Source organism: Trachinotus anak, unplaced genomic scaffold, assembly GCF_046630095.1.
Source record: "Trachinotus anak isolate AG129_WGS33_773 ecotype Australia unplaced genomic scaffold, CSIRO_AGI_Tana_v1 ptg000010l, whole genome shotgun sequence".
In the NCBI taxonomy this organism is placed as follows: Eukaryota; Metazoa; Chordata; class Actinopteri; order Carangiformes; family Carangidae; genus Trachinotus; species Trachinotus anak.
In genome coordinates this window covers 4,336,761-4,358,625 of record NW_027273861.1, presented here as the reverse complement: position 1 = coordinate 4,358,625, position 21,865 = coordinate 4,336,761, and the positions used below count along the sequence as shown (strand labels likewise).

Below are 21,865 nucleotides of genomic sequence, written 5' to 3'. Positions count from 1 at the left end.
GTATTAATTATATATTTACAGTATGATTATTTTCATGTGTTGGTGGTGAGACACCTCAAAAAGGAACAGAAGTTATTAGTTAATAAGAAAAAAGCCATAACCATAAACCCCAAGCTCACGGTCATAGAGTTAAATTTCTCCTAATTTCTCCTTAGAAGCACTTTGGAAAATCTTTCTTATAAATAATTCTTTTTTTAACACAATCTGGTCATTACGGGTATAATTTTTGGAACATCTGATTATAGAAACCTGTATTTCCACCAGTGCTTTTTGTGAACAATGATAAAATGAGCAACCTCTTAGAGACTAAATGAAGTATGATACAGAAACGACTGTATCTCAAAACAACCATGATCCAGTGTAAATCAACAGATATATAAAGTCAAATGCCAGAGATGGCTGTAACATTTTTGACATTTCTATCTGTATCTTGGAGCTCTTTTAAGCCAGTGCGTTCAAAACGTAATACAGACTAGATTCATGTGTCTGCTCTTAAATGGTGTCAGTGTTCAATCTGCAACACAAACAAAAATGCATGGTTTAGTCTCAGGCACAAGGAGTGAAACATTACAATTCGGGTTGGTTGCAACATTTTGATGACCAGCAATGTCCCACCCAGGTCTGGCCCAGCACTACAAGCTGCTCCAGCTGACCATCCACATCCCCTGCTGGTTGTGATGTCTCTGCATCGGCGTGCGGTGCCATTTCCACAATTGGAGGGGGTCGGGACACCATACTGGGGGGGTCCCCCTGTACTTTCCCTGACTGGCGGGGATCCCAGGACACTGGCGGACCAGATGGTAAGGCTGTCCACATCCCCAGCGGGCCCGTGGCCGTGGCTTAGGCCGGCGGCCCTCTTTCAGAAGCAGTCGGTCAGTCCTCCCACCCAGGCAGGTTCTGTTGCAGTCGACACACTTTCAGTTAAAGCTCTCACCTTTGGCGATTTGTGAGACATGTCCCTTTGGGAAGAAGAACACAGCATCTCCCGCTCTATCGCCGACTCCAACGCTTCCTGGAAACACCTGGGGTGAGCCAACAGTGTGTGGATACGCAGGTCGGCCGGTAGCAAAGCCTGGAGGAAATGGCCCCAAGCTAACTCACTCTGAATAGCAGGGGGCATGTGAGCATAGGTGCGGTGAACTCGTCCCTCAGTGTCACCGGCCAGATCCCTCAACTGCTCCTCTGACGCCGCTGGCGGCTGCACAGCTCGGGGCGAAGCAGGCTAGCTGCTGAACATGGCCCAAGCCGCCTCTAAAGCTCCGACTACAGCAGCAAAGTCACTTCTATCATCCGGGCTTAGCAGCAGCAGGCTTGACAAAGCACCACCAGTAGGGCACATCGATAACTGGAGGGCTTTCTCTTCAGTGGACCACCTACCAGCCTGCGCTAACAGTTCAAATTGTGCACGGAAGGCTTCCCAATGATCTCTGCCCTCATACCCCGGGGTTTTCACCGTGGGTGGGGGGTTACCGCCGTGCAGCTCAGCGCGTTTGGCCATGTCCATAAATCCGCCCGCTGATGTGTCCTCAGGAGTGCCGGTCTCTTTGCTCGCCATGTCTCTCTGCCGCTCACCAGCCTGTGGCCGTGACCTTCGCGGCCCTGCTCATGGTGTCCACCTCCCGCTTCACCTTCGGAACCAGCGCGGCAACACGTCCCTCACCCGCCGGGAGAGCCACAGAGTTGTTAGCCGTCTGGGAGTTAGCGAGGTTGTAGGAAGCTCCGCAGGCGATGTCGGTCTTCACTTCTGACACCCAATGTAGCTTCCCTCAATAAATAAGCTCAGGGTCTGAGCTTGTTTTCCTGGCACTTTATTCGTCCACTTACACAGGCTACCGTGGGCCGTAGCCGACCAACAAGCCTCACCGGTCTCACTGCATGACCACTGCGCTGACAACTGGCCGTTACAATTCCCGCCGTAGACTAACTCCCGCTCCCGGACAAGCAGAAAAGACAAGAACAACCCGCCCTCTCTCCTTCTCTGCCAATCACAGGTACGTTATCTCACACCAGTCACTGTCATAGGCAGCTGCGATGACTGACAGGCTTCACAGCCTGTAAGAATAAGATACATTCACCGACAGCCCGGAAAACTCGAAACTGCAATAATCAATCGTTTGTACCTTAATTAACAGTCTCAACACAGTAACACTATAACATTACAGGTACAATGCCACTCTGCCACTTTACTAGACCTGGCAGCATGAATGTAAATGTTGACTTGACATCGAGTGCTGAAGACTACTCCTCTGAGTTAAGTCTACTTGCTAGCTTCTTTTCTTTCCATAACTACACAACAATTTAGTAGTGAGACGCTCAAAGAGCATGACTGTTAAAAGCTAAGATGCTTTCAGATCAGTGAAATGTTAGACAGAAACATACTGAAACTACTGGAAGATCATCTGCTTGGGTCTTAATGTTTATCAAACAGAACGAAGTCACCACCTCAATGACTGTGGTGATATTTTAAATGCAAGGTGTTGGTATTAGGATGGTTTGCAGTTAGGTGTTTGGTGTGATACAGTTACACTGGTTTTATGAACTGATAAATGACACTGATATTCTGAGAAATTACTGCTGTGTTGGAATCAGTGCAGCTGCAGAGTGAAGGAGGCGTTCATGTATGTGTTTCTGTGTCAGTCAGGCAGGCAAACACTAACTGCACCAAATTTAATTTCGGTTTATGTCCTAATGCTATGACTCAAAACAATATCATTGTCTGTGATCAATAAAGGAAATACTTTATATTGTCATAATTAAGTCACATCATAAGATCCAACCATGCATTTTCCAGCCACTTAACATGGTCAGATCCATGGTTTCCAAATAAACTGAAAATATTACATTCATTTCTGCCTTGTGTATACATTAAATATAAGTGAACGCTGAAAATAAACATCAGTTCTTGTGTTTGATTTTTGTTAGAAAGCCACCAATACTTGTGAAATTGTTTTATGTTTTGTTTTTTGTTTTTTTTTATTTTTTTTAATGGTCTACATATACAAAAAGGTGAACTATAAGTGCTATAATATCAATAACTATGATATAATTTACAGATACATTTAAAAAAAAAAAAAGCATTGGACGACCTGCTCTATCTCCTGAGCCACAGCCGCCCCATGTATGTAGGAGGGGGCGTTCCGTGAGCGGGCTTGGCGTGACTGTGATTGGCCCATTGTGGCTTGGCGTGTGACGTCATCATGACGTCACGCCACGCCCCCTGTGCCACGACCACAACGTAACGGGATCAAAGTTTTTTGTTTTTTTTTACGGGATCTCACTTCAAAGCAATTCCAAATGACACGTCACTTCCGGTAAGACGCAGGTATAAATAGGACCACACCTGACGAAGGAAAGCATTTAGAAAAAGCAGAATAACTGCAGTGACCCACCGTGTTCTTACAAAACCAACTCCACATCACATTTAGACTTACAACATTTACATTTATAGTCACATTGACATATTTTTTATCCAAAGCAACCTACAAGTTAGGGACGTCACTAAATCTTCAGTTCCAAAATGCAATCGCAGATTACCACAGCCCCCAGAGATTTTGAATCCCTCCGTGACACCCTCCTCCGAAAACACAAGGTGCTCTGTCTCAAAAATAAAGCTCTTACAAGAGAGAAGGAGGAGTTACAGAAAAGGATGACCGACCTGATGCGCCTGGAAGCACAGGACACCATCAGTGTCCCTGAAATAAAAGACATAGATTTCCATGTGCAACACACCACCCCTGAAGACTGTGAGTCCTTCAGCCAGGCCAACCAGGTCCTTATCCAAAAAAACGACAATATTTCTGAAGAGATAAAAGCTCTTCAGAAGCAAATCAATGACCTGATCAGCCAGAAGACACAGGTCACCAGCAGTGTCTCCTCAGAAACCACAGCCACTGAGTTTATTCAAAGGTACAGACAGAACCGCAAGTTCTGGATGGAAAGAGAGGCCATGGAGCAGAACAAAGGTCAGTTGGAAAAGAGTGAAAAGTTGAATCTCCCTAAAATGGAAGAAAAGGAAACTCAGACCTCAAGTGAGTTTAAAGACATGGAGAATGCCTACAAGCTCCGTCTACAAGAGAAAGAAGCCTGGGAGGCAAACAAGAAACAACTGATGCAACAGATCACCGTCCTCACAAAACAAAGGTCTGAAATCAAGGCCAAGGAGCAACAGGCCGTGAAGGACAAGGAAGCTCTACAGGAGCAAATGGAAGCAATTATCAAAGAGGCAAAGATGAACCAAGTGGCATGGGAGGAGGAGAAAGAAAACTTACAGAAAGAGATTGTGACCCTGAAAGAACAGAAGTGTGACTCTGAAACGAAAGCAAACGAGGCCATGCAAGTCAATGAAACTCTGCAGAGGGAAGTGCTGGAGCTTCAGACTTTGCTCCAAAAGGAAAAACAACAGAGTGACATTGATGAGATTAGGGTCAGGGCTCACACGTGGGAGAAGAGACTGAGAACAGAACTGGAGGTGGCAGAAGCAGTTCATAGCTTTGATGAGCTGCTTCAGGAACAGCTTCAAGAAAAGGTAAGGGTGCTAGAAGAGAAACCAGCCAGTCTGGAGACCATCAGTTTAGGGGAGCCCAGTTTACCAAGTGAACCTGACACACTTCCACTGTGGCATAGGTTCGTGAGGTTCTTCTTCCCAGGGTGGAGGAGGCAATACTCAAGTGAGGAAACATTTGAGTATGTGGACCCTTGGGAACAAGCCAGAGAGGAGACCCCACCAAGACCAACATTGCCGCAGAGGTTTGTCCCACTGGAGGTTTGATGTGATCATTGTCTGGTGATTCTGTATCAGATGCATTTCCACACAGAAGGGTTGGTTGGTAAAAAGGCCTCTCTCTCTCTCTCTCTCTCTCTGTTCAAGGTGTTGTATTGACATGAAAGTTTTAGAAAAACAATGTTGCCAAAGCATCAAAATACAAAATGACAACACCAGGATCAATATTCATGTATTAATTATATATTTACAGTATGATTATTTTCATGTGTTGGTGGTGAGACACCTCAAAAAGGAACAGAAGTTATTAGTTAATAAGAAAAAAGCCATAACCATAAACCCCAAGCTCACGGTCATAGAGTTAAATTTCTCCTAATTTCTCCTTAGAAGCACTTTGGAAAATCTTTCTTATAAATAATTCTTTTTTTAACACAATCTGGTCATTACGGGTATAATTTTTGGAACATCTGATTATAGAAACCTGTATTTCCACCAGTGCTTTTTGTGAACAATGATAAAATGAGCAACCTCTTAGAGACTAAATGAAGTATGATACAGAAACGACTGTATCTCAAAACAACCATGATCCAGTGTAAATCAACAGATATATAAAGTCAAATGCCAGAGATGGCTGTAACATTTTTGACATTTCTATCTGTATCTTGGAGCTCTTTTAAGCCAGTGCGTTCAAAACGTAATACAGACTAGATTCATGTGTCTGCTCTTAAATGGTGTCAGTGTTCAATCTGCAACACAAACAAAAATGCATGGTTTAGTCTCAGGCACAAGGAGTGAAACATTACAATTCGGGTTGGTTGCAACATTTTGATGACCAGCAATGTCCCACCCAGGTCTGGCCCAGCACTACAAGCTGCTCCAGCTGACCATCCACATCCCCTGCTGGTTGTGATGTCTCTGCATCGGCGTGCGGTGCCATTTCCACAATTGGAGGGGGTCGGGACACCATACTGGGGGGGTCCCCCTGTACTTTCCCTGACTGGCGGGGATCCCAGGACACTGGCGGACCAGATGGTAAGGCTGTCCACATCCCCAGCGGGCCCGTGGCCGTGGCTTAGGCCGGCGGCCCTCTTTCAGAAGCAGTCGGTCAGTCCTCCCACCCAGGCAGGTTCTGTTGCAGTCGACACACTTTCAGTTAAAGCTCTCACCTTTGGCGATTTGTGAGACATGTCCCTTTGGGAAGAAGAACACAGCATCTCCCGCTCTATCGCCGACTCCAACGCTTCCTGGAAACACCTGGGGTGAGCCAACAGTGTGTGGATACGCAGGTCGGCCGGTAGCAAAGCCTGGAGGAAATGGCCCCAAGCTAACTCACTCTGAATAGCAGGGGGCATGTGAGCATAGGTGCGGTGAACTCGTCCCTCAGTGTCACCGGCCAGATCCCTCAACTGCTCCTCTGACGCCGCTGGCGGCTGCACAGCTCGGGGCGAAGCAGGCTAGCTGCTGAACATGGCCCAAGCCGCCTCTAAAGCTCCGACTACAGCAGCAAAGTCACTTCTATCATCCGGGCTTAGCAGCAGCAGGCTTGACAAAGCACCACCAGTAGGGCACATCGATAACTGGAGGGCTTTCTCTTCAGTGGACCACCTACCAGCCTGCGCTAACAGTTCAAATTGTGCACGGAAGGCTTCCCAATGATCTCTGCCCTCATACCCCGGGGTTTTCACCGTGGGTGGGGGGTTACCGCCGTGCAGCTCAGCGCGTTTGGCCATGTCCATAAATCCGCCCGCTGATGTGTCCTCAGGAGTGCCGGTCTCTTTGCTCGCCATGTCTCTCTGCCGCTCACCAGCCTGTGGCCGTGACCTTCGCGGCCCTGCTCATGGTGTCCACCTCCCGCTTCACCTTCGGAACCAGCGCGGCAACACGTCCCTCACCCGCCGGGAGAGCCACAGAGTTGTTAGCCGTCTGGGAGTTAGCGAGGTTGTAGGAAGCTCCGCAGGCGATGTCGGTCTTCACTTCTGACACCCAATGTAGCTTCCCTCAATAAATAAGCTCAGGGTCTGAGCTTGTTTTCCTGGCACTTTATTCGTCCACTTACACAGGCTACCGTGGGCCGTAGCCGACCAACAAGCCTCACCGGTCTCACTGCATGACCACTGCGCTGACAACTGGCCGTTACAATTCCCGCCGTAGACTAACTCCCGCTCCCGGACAAGCAGAAAAGACAAGAACAACCCGCCCTCTCTCCTTCTCTGCCAATCACAGGTACGTTATCTCACACCAGTCACTGTCATAGGCAGCTGCGATGACTGACAGGCTTCACAGCCTGTAAGAATAAGATACATTCACCGACAGCCCGGAAAACTCGAAACTGCAATAATCAATCGTTTGTACCTTAATTAACAGTCTCAACACAGTAACACTATAACATTACAGGTACAATGCCACTCTGCCACTTTACTAGACCTGGCAGCATGAATGTAAATGTTGACTTGACATCGAGTGCTGAAGACTACTCCTCTGAGTTAAGTCTACTTGCTAGCTTCTTTTCTTTCCATAACTACACAACAATTTAGTAGTGAGACGCTCAAAGAGCATGACTGTTAAAAGCTAAGATGCTTTCAGATCAGTGAAATGTTAGACAGAAACATACTGAAACTACTGGAAGATCATCTGCTTGGGTCTTAATGTTTATCAAACAGAACGAAGTCACCACCTCAATGACTGTGGTGATATTTTAAATGCAAGGTGTTGGTATTAGGATGGTTTGCAGTTAGGTGTTTGGTGTGATACAGTTACACTGGTTTTATGAACTGATAAATGACACTGATATTCTGAGAAATTACTGCTGTGTTGGAATCAGTGCAGCTGCAGAGTGAAGGAGGCGTTCATGTATGTGTTTCTGTGTCAGTCAGGCAGGCAAACACTAACTGCACCAAATTTAATTTCGGTTTATGTCCTAATGCTATGACTCAAAACAATATCATTGTCTGTGATCAATAAAGGAAATACTTTATATTGTCATAATTAAGTCACATCATAAGATCCAACCATGCATTTTCCAGCCACTTAACATGGTCAGATCCATGGTTTCCAAATAAACTGAAAATATTACATTCATTTCTGCCTTGTGTATACATTAAATATAAGTGAACGCTGAAAATAAACATCAGTTCTTGTGTTTGATTTTTGTTAGAAAGCCACCAATACTTGTGAAATTGTTTTATGTTTTGTTTTTTGTTTTTTTTTATTTTTTTTAATGGTCTACATATACAAAAAGGTGAACTATAAGTGCTATAATATCAATAACTATGATATAATTTACAGATACATTTAAAAAAAAAAAAAGCATTGGACGACCTGCTCTATCTCCTGAGCCACAGCCGCCCCATGTATGTAGGAGGGGGCGTTCCGTGAGCGGGCTTGGCGTGACTGTGATTGGCCCATTGTGGCTTGGCGTGTGACGTCATCATGACGTCACGCCACGCCCCCTGTGCCACGACCACAACGTAACGGGATCAAAGTTTTTTGTTTTTTTTTACGGGATCTCACTTCAAAGCAATTCCAAATGACACGTCACTTCCGGTAAGACGCAGGTATAAATAGGACCACACCTGACGAAGGAAAGCATTTAGAAAAAGCAGAATAACTGCAGTGACCCACCGTGTTCTTACAAAACCAACTCCACATCACATTTAGACTTACAACATTTACATTTATAGTCACATTGACATATTTTTTATCCAAAGCAACCTACAAGTTAGGGACGTCACTAAATCTTCAGTTCCAAAATGCAATCGCAGATTACCACAGCCCCCAGAGATTTTGAATCCCTCCGTGACACCCTCCTCCGAAAACACAAGGTGCTCTGTCTCAAAAATAAAGCTCTTACAAGAGAGAAGGAGGAGTTACAGAAAAGGATGACCGACCTGATGCGCCTGGAAGCACAGGACACCATCAGTGTCCCTGAAATAAAAGACATAGATTTCCATGTGCAACACACCACCCCTGAAGACTGTGAGTCCTTCAGCCAGGCCAACCAGGTCCTTATCCAAAAAAACGACAATATTTCTGAAGAGATAAAAGCTCTTCAGAAGCAAATCAATGACCTGATCAGCCAGAAGACACAGGTCACCAGCAGTGTCTCCTCAGAAACCACAGCCACTGAGTTTATTCAAAGGTACAGACAGAACCGCAAGTTCTGGATGGAAAGAGAGGCCATGGAGCAGAACAAAGGTCAGTTGGAAAAGAGTGAAAAGTTGAATCTCCCTAAAATGGAAGAAAAGGAAACTCAGACCTCAAGTGAGTTTAAAGACATGGAGAATGCCTACAAGCTCCTTCTACAAGAGAAAGAAGCCTGGGAGGCAAACAAGAAACAACTGATGCAACAGATCACCGTCCTCACAAAACAAAGGTCTGAAATCAAGGCCAAGGAGCAACAGGCCGTGAAGGACAAGGAAGCTCTACAGGAGCAAATGGAAGCAATTATCAAAGAGGCAAAGATGAACCAAGTGGCATGGGAGGAGGAGAAAGAAAACTTACAGAAAGAGATTGTGACCCTGAAAGAACAGAAGTGTGACTCTGAAACGAAAGCAAACGAGGCCATGCAAGTCAATGAAACTCTGCAGAGGGAAGTGCTGGAGCTTCAGACTTTGCTCCAAAAGGAAAAACAACAGAGTGACATTGATGAGATTAGGGTCAGGGCTCACACGTGGGAGAAGAGACTGAGAACAGAACTGGAGGTGGCAGAAGCAGTTCATAGCTTTGATGAGCTGCTTCAGGAACAGCTTCAAGAAAAGGTAAGGGTGCTAGAAGAGAAACCAGCCAGTCTGGAGACCATCAGTTTAGGGGAGCCCAGTTTACCAAGTGAACCTGACACACTTCCACTGTGGCATAGGTTCGTGAGGTTCTTCTTCCCAGGGTGGAGGAGGCAATACTCAAGTGAGGAAACATTTGAGTATGTGGACCCTTGGGAACAAGCCAGAGAGGAGACCCCACCAAGACCAACATTGCTGCAGAGGTTTGTCAACTTCTTCTTCAGGAGGACGACGACGTAGGAGGAGAACTTATGACTGGGGTGGTGGGGGTCTCTCTCTCTCTCTCTCTCTCTCTCTCTCTCTCTCTCTCTCTCTCTCTCTCTCTCTCTCTCTCTCTCTCTCTCTCTCTCTCTCTCTCTCTCTCTCTTCTCGCTCTCTTAGAGATAAATTAGTGGAAAAACACTAATAAATAAAGCATAATAAAACATAAATAAAATAAAAAAGATTATGCTGTGATGTTTGGTTTTGATCCCACTGGAGGTTTGATGTGATCATTGTCTGGTGATTCTGTATCAGATGCATTTCCACACAGAAGGGTTGGTTGGTAAAAAGGCCTCTCTCTCTCTCTCTCTCTGTTCAAGGTGTTGTATTGACATGAAAGTTTTAGAAAAACAATGTTGCCAAAGCATCAAAATACAAAATGACAACACCAGGATCAATATTCATGTATTAATTATATATTTACAGTATGATTATTTTCATGTGTTGGTGGTGAGACACCTCAAAAAGGAACAGAAGTTATTAGTTAATAAGAAAAAAGCCATAACCATAAACCCCAAGCTCACGGTCATAGAGTTAAATTTCTCCTAATTTCTCCTTAGAAGCACTTTGGAAAATCTTTCTTATAAATAATCCTTTTTTAACACAATCTGGTCATTACGGGTATAATTTTTGGAACATCTGATTATAGAAACCTGTATTTCCACCAGTGCTTTTTGTGAACAATGATAAAATGAGCAACCTCTTAGAGACTAAATGAAGTATGATACAGAAACGACTGTATCTCAAAACAACCATGATCCAGTGTAAAAAACAGATATGCAAACTGTCAAATGAATGTGAAAATTACTGTTTCTCTACCACTTAAGGGATGATGAATCAGCAGGAGGCCCTCACATGGTGTCAAATATCTGGACAACAGCACCATCTTGTGGTGTCTTTGTGTTACTGTAACTGTTTCCACAAGCTTGTGTTCAGCTTTGTGAAAACTACTGAAATCCAACATCCAGATGGTGATGTTGATGGTGAGGCTGGCTGAGTGTTTGTACCTGGACGTTTTTCACTTCATGTGCAGTCTGTGTGTGTTTGAAACTTATTTGGTCTAAATATAATTTCAAGTAATTATCCTGTATAAATAAAGTTTGTATTGCAACTGAAGGATCCTGTGGTTGCTGTGTTTTCTCTCCAGGTGCATCAGTTAGACTCATCATTTGAATATAAACTCAGCTGAGAAAACACAGTGTGATTCCTTTGACTTCACTTCTTGAAAAAGACAACCTCCACTGACCACTCTTTTGCCCTCTATCAAACAAAAAACAACAAAGTTGTTTCAGCATGGTGGATGTAAGGTTTATTTGGCCTATTTCAAAATTCAGGTTGTTTTTCTGTGCATTTTACACAGTCTCACAGTCTCAAAAATTCATTGCTGCACCGACTGTGTGCTCTGTTCAATAAAGGTTTTGGTGTAGGGGAGAGCGGGGATGGTGTCTGTTCTTTGCTGTATTTTGTCCTTATCTTTTCAAGGTGGCCCAACCTTTGTCATGTGCCATGATAAGCTGCACTTTGTCTTCTGTTTTGCTCTTTTTGCATCTTATTGTTTATCAAACAGAAAGAACTAAGTCACCACCTCAATGACTGTGGTGATATTTTAACCCCAATGTGTTCATATGAACAAGATGTTATGATTATGTTGCCTTTTCTAGTTATGCTGCTTTCAATCATCAACTTGCACCATCTGTTCGTTAAAACCCGACTGAGCAGCTAAACAGATGAGAGGGGGACTTTTACTCCATTAGTCCTCTCTGCCTGTGAAGAAGAGGTAAGGCTGCTGCAAGGTGTTGGTATTAGGATGGTTTGCAGTTAGGTGTTTGGTGTGATACAGTTACACTGGTTTTATGAACTGATAAATGACACTGATATTCTGAGAAATTACTGCTGTGTTGGAATCAGTGCAGCTGCAGAGTGAAGAGTGTTTTCATGTATGTGTTTCTGTGTCAGTCAGACAGGCAAACACTAACCGTTGCTTATTCAAGCGATGTTCTACTCCTGTGTTTACTCCTCTTCGCACAAAGTTTCCTGTTAAGTTGGATGAAATCTGTGAATTAAAACACGAGCTTGAATGTGGGATGAGAAATCGTCTGTATGTTAGGTCCTCTGTGCTGTGGGCTGGAACGCAAGAGGGGAAAAACATGTTTGTTTGTAGTGTTGATTTCAGGAAAGCCTCTCACTGCATCAACATTAGATTGTATGCTGTATGCGTTTATGCTTTAGTAAATGAGGACCTGTCATTAACACTGAAGAAATACAGTTTTACAGTTTTAAAAACCTTTTTGATTCAATGGTAGTCTCAGTTTTATTTCATACTGCAGCAACATGGAGGTGTAAGGATGACCCTGACTCTACTGCTTTCCAGAGCCAAGCCTTGAGGTGCTTTCCTGGTGCATAACTATACTGCTGCAGAAGGGGACATGCACAACAAAGGTCAACCACATAGATCTTTAACTGGGACAGACACAGTTAAACATTCTTAAAAGGTCACTGCAATATTTTCAATATTTTCTGTTTCTCGTTACTTTGAAGCAGTGCTTTAAGTCATTGTCTTTTATTTTGAAAAATTTGTGATAGACCATAAACTGCGTTCATCACAGGAGAAAAACCAATTACAACCTACACTGTCAGTCCAACCTCTAAAGTGACAGCTTGTAGCAGTTGCTGTTTTTATGTTGTGCTTGGTCAAATGACTAATGGCCATTTCTTTCAACTTTGTATCACAAGCTTTTTACTCTACAGGTTCAACAGTCAGTCAATCAGTAGGTTGTTTCAGGGTCTTTGGTTCTGTAAATGCTCTGTGAACAATACAACAATGCATTGACATTAAAAAGGATGTACTTCTGAATGCTTAAGTATTTTTAAAAGCAATTGCTCCAGGACTTAACTTAATGACTGAACAATTTTGACTTGTTTGGGAGTAATATCTGACCAGGAGGATCTGTACTTTGACTCAAGGAATAGACCTGTGTACTTTGTCCACCGCTGGTGATATGACCATCAACAGGTTTTGTTTTGTACCAGAGATAAAGTTCATGTTTTATTTTGTTTTTTTTCACCTGAATCTTGATCTACAGAACGTGCTTGTGTTTTTTTTACCCAAACGAATCAGATTCTTAGACTTTCTGACCTGTTAAAGCAGAAAAATCACAGGTGGAACTAATAAGATTAACAATGGCTCCATCCCAGCAGTGACTGAAATGCAAAGCAACAATTAAAGTCAATTCACACACCTGTGTTTACCTGTGTCAGATGGTCTGTTGTAAAAAGAAAAAAAAGGTCTGTTCAACAACTTTAGTTTCACCCACAATTTTTTTCCCTTGTCATCAATGAATTGTCTGGATGAATATTTGAAGCAAAACCGGAGCCTGGATGCAGCCAAATCGAATTAACTTTAAATATTGCTTTGTTCTATTTAAATGTCTCCTGCCAAAATAAACATATTTATCTTGATTGAATCAAGCGCCTTTAAATAGTCACGCTGCAGTGCAAATCAATGACTCCAGAACCATGGGGTGTGAAAGGCCCGACTTCACATCGCTCTACAAAACCAAACACTCACGTCCGTCGTCCCCTGCGTCCGTCGCTGTCAGCGGTGCGTCCTCTCCACGATGGCGCACACGGTGGCGGTGATCGGCGCAGGTCCCTCAGGTCTGGCCAGCATCAAGGCCTGCTTGGATGAAGGTCTGGAGCCGAGCTGCTTTGAGAGCAGCCATGACATCGGAGGTCTATGGAGATTTAAGGTGAGGGACAACGCTTGTGTCATGTGATTGTTAAGAGTATGTTTGTGGCGTGAAGCTGTGATGGTGTAACTCAGTATGTTTCAGGAGGACTGTCACCAAATAATCCCCCGGTTTTTTTTTCGTTTGGTAGCTTTGTCATATCAACACTATAGCATTCAGTATGCCTATGTTATTGTTGGCAATAAATAAAAAAAAAATTAACCTGGGAGGGGGAAATTACACTTTTTAATGATGATTTTGAGCATAGCCTCAACAAAGCATGCACTGTTGATTTATACTTTAACACAATAAACAAGACTTGGTCAAAACCTGTATGTCTGGACCCCTGGTCAAATCCTGATCGTGAAACCGCGGTGTCCTCTGACAGAATCACCAAACACACGAGGTAAAGACACAGTGTGCTGTGATTTCAGCTGCTGGCTGTAGAAATGATCACCTAGGGAGAAAGTTAGAAAAGACTGAATATATTTAATCTCTCACACAGCTCACAGCCTCTGTCTGAGATCCACAGCAGTTCAGCCTTTATTTACCTCAACCTCAGAAACAGACCTTATTTCTAACTCGGTTTTTATATACAGTCAATGGTTTGTGCACAAACCCTTTATTTCTTAACAGCTTTTATTGTTGTGGTGCAGTAAGCATATTGTCTAATTTCCGGTTACTAGTGTTTCCATCGTTTACATTCTGGTTAGAAAACGGGTAGCTGTGGCCCCTCTCTCTCCCTGCAATTCCTACTCTCTCTTTGGTCAGCCTGTCTTATGTTGAGTTATTCCTCTGCTTCTTTTAGTAATAATGACACATATAATTAAGTAGTAACTAATTAAAGTCCTACTTTAGATGCTGATGGATGCAATACTGTATATCTACATGCTATAACAGGTTCCACAATGATATTTTGAAAGTCCTCTTAAGTTTGGGAAATGTGACAGGATAAATGTTTATACTCTGGTGGCAAATGATATTTTTGACAATTTGATTTCAGACGAAGCAGGAAAGTGAAATTTGTGTCTGTCACATCCTTCTTAGGAGAATCCAGAGCCTGGACGAGCCAACATCTATCAGTCGGTGATCATCAACAGCTCCAAAGAGATGATGTCTTTCAGCGACTTCCCTCCTCCTGCTGAGCTCCCCAACAACATGCACCACTCCGAGGTGCTGCTGTATCTGCGCCTCTACGCTCAGGCCTTCAAACTGCTGCAACACATACACTTCCAGGTTAGTGATCTCCAGGTTCGTTCACACAGCATACATAACATCACCAGCTGCTTTTCCTACACGTAGAAGGATGGAGAAATCTTTTCAGTAATGTAGCTCAAGTCTTTTGGGACTTTGACTCATTGTGAATGTGAAAATTTTGGACCTAGACAGTAACAGATTCTGGTCATATTTGCAAAAAATGAAATACACAGACATGATTCAGAAATATCCTTTGAGTGCACTTCTAAAGGACAGAAATCCACCCTGTGCAGTTTGTTTCTTTTTAAAGTCTTTAACTGTAAATCCATCATCCAAATGCAAACAAAAGGGTCACAACATTTAATTTATTCATAAATTATCGGCAATTGGAAACTTTTTTTTTTTTAATTTTAATTTTTTAGATTCTCAGCTGTATATAGATGTGTTGGTGAAGCCGTTTACATTAGAGCTGTTTCAATGCTGATATTGGTATCAGAAATGCCTCAGACACTGCCTAAAATACTGTCAGTATCAGCAGGTATGCAAGTGTATGTATCGATCTGATACCATGTAATTTATTAATAAACTTTCAAGCCCAGATAAAACAGCAGTTTTCCCACAAACCAATTCTTCTCTGCTGCTCTATAACAGTTGCCTTCACAGGGAGTTGAACTGTGCAGCTACTGGCAGCTACAGTTTTAGAGCAGCAGAGAAGAATTTCCAGTCAATAGTAACATATTAGCCGTTAGCAAAATGTCAGCAATTTGGCAACATGTTACACTGGAAAATGCTACCAATAAAAAGACAATGAGTTAAATAAATAAATAAATAAATAAATAAATAAATAAATAAAAATAATATAATTTATATATATATATATATATATATATATATATATATATATATATATATATATATATATATAATTTTTTTTTTTTCTATGACAGTCAAATTAGATAATAAAATAAATTATATGGCATTCATGTATCTGTTCATGTTTAAAAGTTGTTGTTGTGTTTGTTTTGTTGTGTGTTTTTTTTTTTTTTTTTTTTTTTTTTAAATGCCTTTATTAGTTGACAGGATAGTAGAGAGTGACAGGAAATAGGACAGAGAAAAGGGGAATGACATGCTGCAAAGAATCTGGCCAGACAACAATGGCAGCAATCATATCACACCCATACAGGGTCAGTAGTGCACAGCTGTTAAGATTTTTTTTTTTTTAATGCATTGGTTTCGGATCTGTACTCAGTCACAGCTGATATACAGGCTCAGGTGTTGTGATCAGTATCAGGAGGAAAAGATTTTATTAACATCTACAGTGGAGGAAATAATTATTTGATCCCTCACTAATTTTGTAAGTTTGCCCACTGACATAGAAGCAAACAGTAGGTTCCTTTTTACAATGAGACAGAATATCAAAAAGAAAATTCAGAAAACCACATTATATAAAAGATATAAATTGATTTGCATTTCATTGAGTGAAATAAGTATCTGATCCCCTGCCAACCATTAATAATCCTGGCTCCCACAGACTGGTTAAATACTCCTACTCCTTAGATACACCGGAAAAAAACTTGTTACCTGCAGCAAAGACACCTGTGTCAATCAGTCACCTGTATAAAAGACACCTGTCCATGCAATCAAGCAGACTCCAACCTCTCCACCATGGGCAAGACCAAAGAGCTGTCTAAGGACATCAGGGACAAGATTGTAGACCTGCACGAGGCTGGATTGGGCTACAAGACCATAGGCAAGAAGCTGGGTGAGAAAGAGACAGCTGTTGGTGCAATTATTTGAAAACGGAAGAAACACAAAATGACCATCAATCGACCTCGTTCTGGGGCTCCACGCAAGATCTCACCTCGTGGCGTATCACTGATCATGAGGAAGGTGAGAAAGCAGCCAAGAACTACACGGGAGGAGCTTGCTAATGATCTCAAGGCAGCTGGGACCGCAGTCACCAAGAAAACCATTAGTAACACACTACGCCGCAATGGATTAAAATCCTGCTGTGCCCGCAAGGTCCCCTGCTCAAGAAGGCACACGTACAGGCCCGTCTGCAGTTTGCCAATGATCACCTGAATGATTCAGAGAAGTCTTGGGAGAAAGTGCTGTGGTCAGATGAAACCAAAATCAAGCTCTTTGGCATCAACTCGACTCGCCGTGTTTGGAGGAAGAAAAATACTGACTATGACCCCAAGAACACCGTCCCCACCGTCAAGCATGGAGGTGGAAACATTATGCTTTGGGGGTGTTTCTCTAAGGGGACGGGACGACTTCACCGCATTGATGGAAAGATGGGCAGGGCCATGTACCGTAAAATCCTGAGTGACAACCTTCTTCCCTCCGCCAGGGCACTGAAAATGGGTCGTGGATGGGTCTTCCAGCACGACAGTGACCCAAAACATACGGCCAAGGCAACAAAGGAGTGGCTGAAAAAGAAGCATATTAAGGTAATGGAGTGGCCTAGCCAGTCTCCAGACCTTAATCCCATAGAACATCTGTGGAGGGAGCTGAAGCATCGAGTTGCAAAGCGACAGCCTCAAAACCTTAAGGATTTGGAGATGATTTGCAAAGAGGAGTGGACCAAGATTCCTCCTGATATGTGCACAAACCTGGTAATTAACTACAAGAAACGTCTGACCTCTGCGCTAAGTACTAAGTACTAAGCCATGTTTTGCCAGGGGATCGAACACTCGATAAAATGCAAGTCTGTTTATGTCTTTTATTGTGATTTCCTGGATTTTCTTTTTGATATTCTATCTCTCACTATTTGAATAAACCTACCATTAAAATTATAGACTGTTTGTCAGTGGGCAAACTTACAAAATCAGTGAGGGATCAAATAATTATTTCCTCCACAGTAGTTTACATATTTCAAACTGTTTCTTCAGGATTATAATATAAATACAATTTTTTGTGTGTGTGTGTGTGTGTGTGTGTGTGTGTGTGTGTGTGTGTGTGTGTGTGTGTGTGTGTGTGTGTGTGTGTGTGTGTGTGTCCATCCCAGACTACTGTGCTCAGTGTGAGGCAGACCCCCAACTTTGCTGCGACAGGCCAGTGGGAGGTGGAGACAGAGAGGGGAGAGGGTCAGAGGGAGACTCATGTTTTCGATGCAGTGATAGTTTGTACCGGACACTTCACCCAGCCTCACCTGCCGCTCACAGACTTCACAGGTACCAGGAGTCATGATACACAGTATTTCACTTCACTATTTTGCAAGAGACACACTGTCGCTGCTACTATTCTTACCCAATCTCCACAGACTTCACTCTGTAATCAGAGTAAATCAAAGTGTAAAAGAATGATAAAACTATGATTTATATGCAGGTATGTATCATACATTACCTTTTCTCTTTTTCCATCTCAGGTATTGGGAGCTTCAAAGGCAGATATTTGCACAGCTGGGAATACCGCAGCGCTGAGGGGATGCAGGGGAAAAGAGTGGTGGTGATTGGGATTGGAAACTCTGGAGGTGATATTGCTGTAGACATCAGCAGAGTTGCTGAGAAGGTACTGAACCACCATTTATTTATATATCTATTTATTTATTTTCATGCCTTCAGGCCGCTGACAGCCTGGGCGGGAGGCATTATGTTTTCAGGTTGTCCGTCCATCCCTATCTCGTGAACACGAACGCCTTGAGGAAACTTCTTAAAATTTGGCACAAATGTCCATTTGGGCTCAAGGATGAACTGATTTGCATTTGGGGGTCAAAGGTCAAAGTCACCGTGACCTCACAAAACAGGTTTTTGGCCATAACTCATGAATTCATACACTAATTAAGACAATTTAACTCAATGTCTATAAGAATAAAATTATGACAAACAACAATGACAAACAACAATAAAGTGATAACATTTTATATCCAAATGGTCAAAGGTCAACTTCACTGTGACATCATGTTCAGAAAAAACACTTCTGGCCATTATTCAACAAAGAGGAAAACAACCATGAGGGTAATAATGCTTTAACTGCAGGGTCTATGTCAAATAGAGCAGTGTTTTTATACCAAACTAATGAAACAATAATAAACACTGAAGTGTGATGAACACATGGATATTTACTCTCTGTGGTCTGACCTGACCCACAGGTATACCTGAGCACCAGGAGCGGAGCGTGGGTGGTCAGCCGGGTAGGACAGGGGGGACTTCCAGCTGACCTTGTAGGGACGTCTCGAATGCATATGATGGCACAGAAGCTGTTCCCCTCATGGATCAACAGGATGTTGGAGAAGAAGCTGAACGAAGCGTTTGACCACACACTATATGGGCTGAAACCAAAACATGGGTAACAAGACACCGGAGATGAACATCTTTTATTTCATTGTGTGGTCAAATTCTGAGTGATTATTTTAAAATGCATGACACAAAATTGGCATTGTGTGCCTCAGGCTCCAGTAATGTGGCTGTGATTTAAAGTTTTTCATATGTGGCGTTGTCTTTTGGCAGATTTTTTGCACAGATTCCTGTCGTGAATGACGACCTGCCGGCTCGGATCATCTCAGGTCGTGTTCAGGTGAAACCAAACGTGAAGGAGTTCTGTGGGTCCAGTGTGAGCTTTGTTGATGGGAGCATCATAAATGAGGTGTGTTGGTACATTTCTCACACTGTGGATCAACAGTTCTTCCTACCTACCTACCTCAGATAATGTGGAAAAAAAATGGCAGTATCAGGTTTTGTTTCTACAGTTAACGTTACTTTGTGTGTCATGCAGGTGGATGTGGTGGTGTTTGCCACAGGGTACAACTACAGCTTCCCCTTCCTGCCCTCAGCTCTGCAGGCTAAATGTGGCCACAGGCTGCGTCTCTACAAACACGTGTTCCCTCCTGGACTCACCCAGCCGACACTGGCAGTGGTGGGCTTCATCCACGCCTTAGGGGCGATCAACGCACTGGCTGAGATGCAGGCCCGCTGGGCTACGAGAGTTTTTAAAGGTAAAACATAACACTATAAACTGAGGTGAGGGCTTACACTGACAGCTGGATGACAGAGAAAAGCACTGTAATATCTGACCCTTATAGGATTTTAGGAAATTTGGTTAGGACTGTAAACCTCGTTTTGATGCCATACTGCAGCCGTCCGATCACAACAACTGAGTTATTGTACTGTGGCCAAATCCCCTAAAGCATGAGTGAATCTGTCCTTCAGGTTTTTGTCTGTGCATTAGGTAAATGTGTGTAACTGTTAGATTATTTTCCACCATGCAGGGTTATCAGCGCTCCCCTCAGAGCAGACCATGGTGGAGGAAATTCAGAGAGACACTGCAACAATGCACCAGAGGTAAGAAATAAGTGTTAAGTTTATATCATATCTTTAAGCTCCATAATTAAACTACTGAGAAATACACACACAGTGATTATATTTATATTTATTTATTTATTTATTTATTTATATATATATCTCTCAAAAGAGTTGTAAAAGACTTTAAAATAGTTGTAAAAGCACATTTACTTGTTTTTGTTTTGTTTTTTTCAGAAATAAATCATGAGTTATTCTCTGCACAACACAAACAACATCTGTTCTAGTTGTGAAGGACAATTTGTTCTGTATTAAGTTGCCTAATTGAATAAAGGCTGTATGTATGAAGAACGTGTGCCCCCACTCAGATGTTCGCACTATTTTAATCATTTCATTGTTTGACCAGTTACCTCTTAAAATTTTCTCCTATTGTCAAATTACTGACTTTTTATGTGAAGCACTTGTAACTTTTATTTTCTTTTCTTTTTCTAATTTTCCCTCTCTTAGGTTTGCCTGCTCGGAGCGTAACCCCCTCCAGGTGGAATACATTCCCTATCTGGACTCTCTGGCAGAGCAGGTAGGGGCTCGACCAAACATACCGTGGCTCTTGATGAAGGACCCTAGACTGGCACTGCAGGTTTTGCTGGGTCCCTGTACTCCATATCAGTACCGTCTGACTGGACCGGGCCAGTGGGTTGGTGCACGTCAGGCCATCCTCACTCAGTGGGAACGGGTGGTTCAACCCTTCAGGACCAGAGTGGCACCAGAACCAGAGACCAGAACCTCTACTAGACGGAGCATCATTGTGGTTTTCTCAGGTGTCGCCCTGCTGTGCTGCTTCTGCTACAACAAACAGCCTCTGTCATTCCTCAGATCTCCTCAGTGAGCTGCGAGCAAACCGTCCATTACATCCTGCTGTAGGCAGAGCCGGCTTTTAGAATGACTTGACTGCTTTTAACGACAGTTTTTAAAATAAACACACAAGTTTATAGTTTTGGCAAAACCCTCTAGAGTGTTCTGAACTCTCACACTGGAGATTTTTGCATCTTGTTCAGTAGCTTTATTGGCGACTGCCCATTGTCTACGTCTCTCCACTCACTCTCTGCAAACCACAAAGTTCTCAACAATTAACTCGGTCTTTGTGTGACAGTATGTGTGAGGCCTATTAACGTTATTGTAATCAAACATGTTGCAGGTCTTAGTGATAGGTGGAGCCAGGCCTCCCTGATTTTTGGCCTACAGATGAAAACAAAAAGGTGTGACTGCTGCAGGACTTTAGATGTGCTTTAGACAAACAAACTTTCATGGCCTCTCTTTTACAGTAATGGAACATGCTGAAATAACAGGTCTCCCACAAACTTTTCACACAATGATCAATGTAACCATACACTATCAGGACTGTAAATAAATACACTGATACAAACCATGAACAGCTCCAAACCACCATTATTTCTCTGTCACTTAGCTGATCAAATATCTGACACAATTTGCTCCCTCAAAGAATCAAAGACCTGCTGATCTGTCCAAAAGCTGTGCACTTGTAACCAATGAGTTTATAATAATAATAATGACAATAATAATTAATATTATGTTTTATAAATCAAGAATCCATTAATAAAGATGTGGTTTGTCTTGCCAAGTTGTGCAAACAAATTTGATCTATCTCCTAACTGGATCCCTTTATTTATTTTATTTTTTTTAAGTTATCAAGAGGGTCTATTAGAATAGGACAGACCTGGTGGTCACAGCTTTGTCGTATTAGTTTTAAGTGAGAAACCTGTGATACAAGGATTTCTATACATTTCTAACTCCAGAGTTTGTGCATTTGTGTACATTTCATTTATGTGGTTTGTCATACTACTATTGAAAAAAATGGAGAACAGATTGACTTCTCTGGCCTGCATTAGCTCTCTGAAAAAACCAAACAGACTCCTGCTCATGTTA

At 42.8% G+C, this 21,865-nt stretch overlaps 3 protein-coding genes across 3 annotated transcripts; all 3 read left to right on the top strand.

Moving 5' to 3' along the window:
- Positions 1-3,259: 3,259 nt before the first annotated feature.
- On the top strand, positions 3,260-8,142 carry LOC139626613 (golgin subfamily A member 6-like protein 7). Its single transcript, XM_071487017.1, has one exon. The coding sequence runs from the start codon at positions 3,518-3,520 to the stop codon at positions 4,766-4,768; it is 1,251 nt and encodes a 416-aa protein (XP_071343118.1). The 5' UTR covers positions 3,260-3,517; the 3' UTR covers positions 4,769-8,142.
- A 69-nt stretch (positions 8,143-8,211) lies between these two features.
- On the top strand, positions 8,212-12,153 carry LOC139626612 (golgin subfamily A member 6-like protein 7). Its single transcript, XM_071487016.1, has one exon. It carries the CDS (start codon positions 8,470-8,472, stop codon positions 9,733-9,735), a length of 1,266 nt encoding a protein of 421 aa, XP_071343117.1. The 5' UTR covers positions 8,212-8,469; the 3' UTR covers positions 9,736-12,153.
- Positions 12,154-12,549: 396 nt separating this feature from the next.
- On the top strand, positions 12,550-21,591 carry LOC139626610 (flavin-containing monooxygenase 5-like). The gene is made up of 9 exons (XM_071487014.1): positions 12,550-13,505; positions 14,532-14,720; positions 17,692-17,857; positions 18,052-18,194; positions 18,775-18,971; positions 19,133-19,268; positions 19,398-19,617; positions 19,891-19,963; positions 20,429-21,591. Exons 1-9 carry the CDS (start codon positions 13,374-13,376, stop codon positions 20,805-20,807), a joined length of 1,635 nt encoding a protein of 544 aa, XP_071343115.1. The 5' UTR covers positions 12,550-13,373; the 3' UTR covers positions 20,808-21,591.
- The last annotated feature ends 274 nt before the right edge of the window (positions 21,592-21,865 follow it).

What these genes read in the sequence shown, in the direction of transcription:
- LOC139626612 (XM_071487016.1), top strand. Translation starts at nt 8,470, where the DNA reads ATGCAATCGCAGATTACCACAGCCCCCAGAGATTTTGAATCCCTCCGT.
- LOC139626613 (XM_071487017.1), top strand. Translation starts at nt 3,518, where the DNA reads ATGCAATCGCAGATTACCACAGCCCCCAGAGATTTTGAATCCCTCCGT.
- LOC139626610 (XM_071487014.1), top strand. Translation starts at nt 13,374, where the DNA reads ATGGCGCACACGGTGGCGGTGATCGGCGCAGGTCCCTCAGGTCTGGCC. An exon ending in TGCAACACATACACTTCCAG is followed by an intron (nt 14,721 to 17,691) that starts GTTAGTGATCTC and finishes TGTCCATCCCAG; the next exon opens with ACTACTGTGCTCAGTGTGAG. An exon ending in TCAGCAGAGTTGCTGAGAAG is followed by an intron (nt 18,195 to 18,774) that starts GTACTGAACCAC and finishes CCTGACCCACAG; the next exon opens with GTATACCTGAGCACCAGGAG.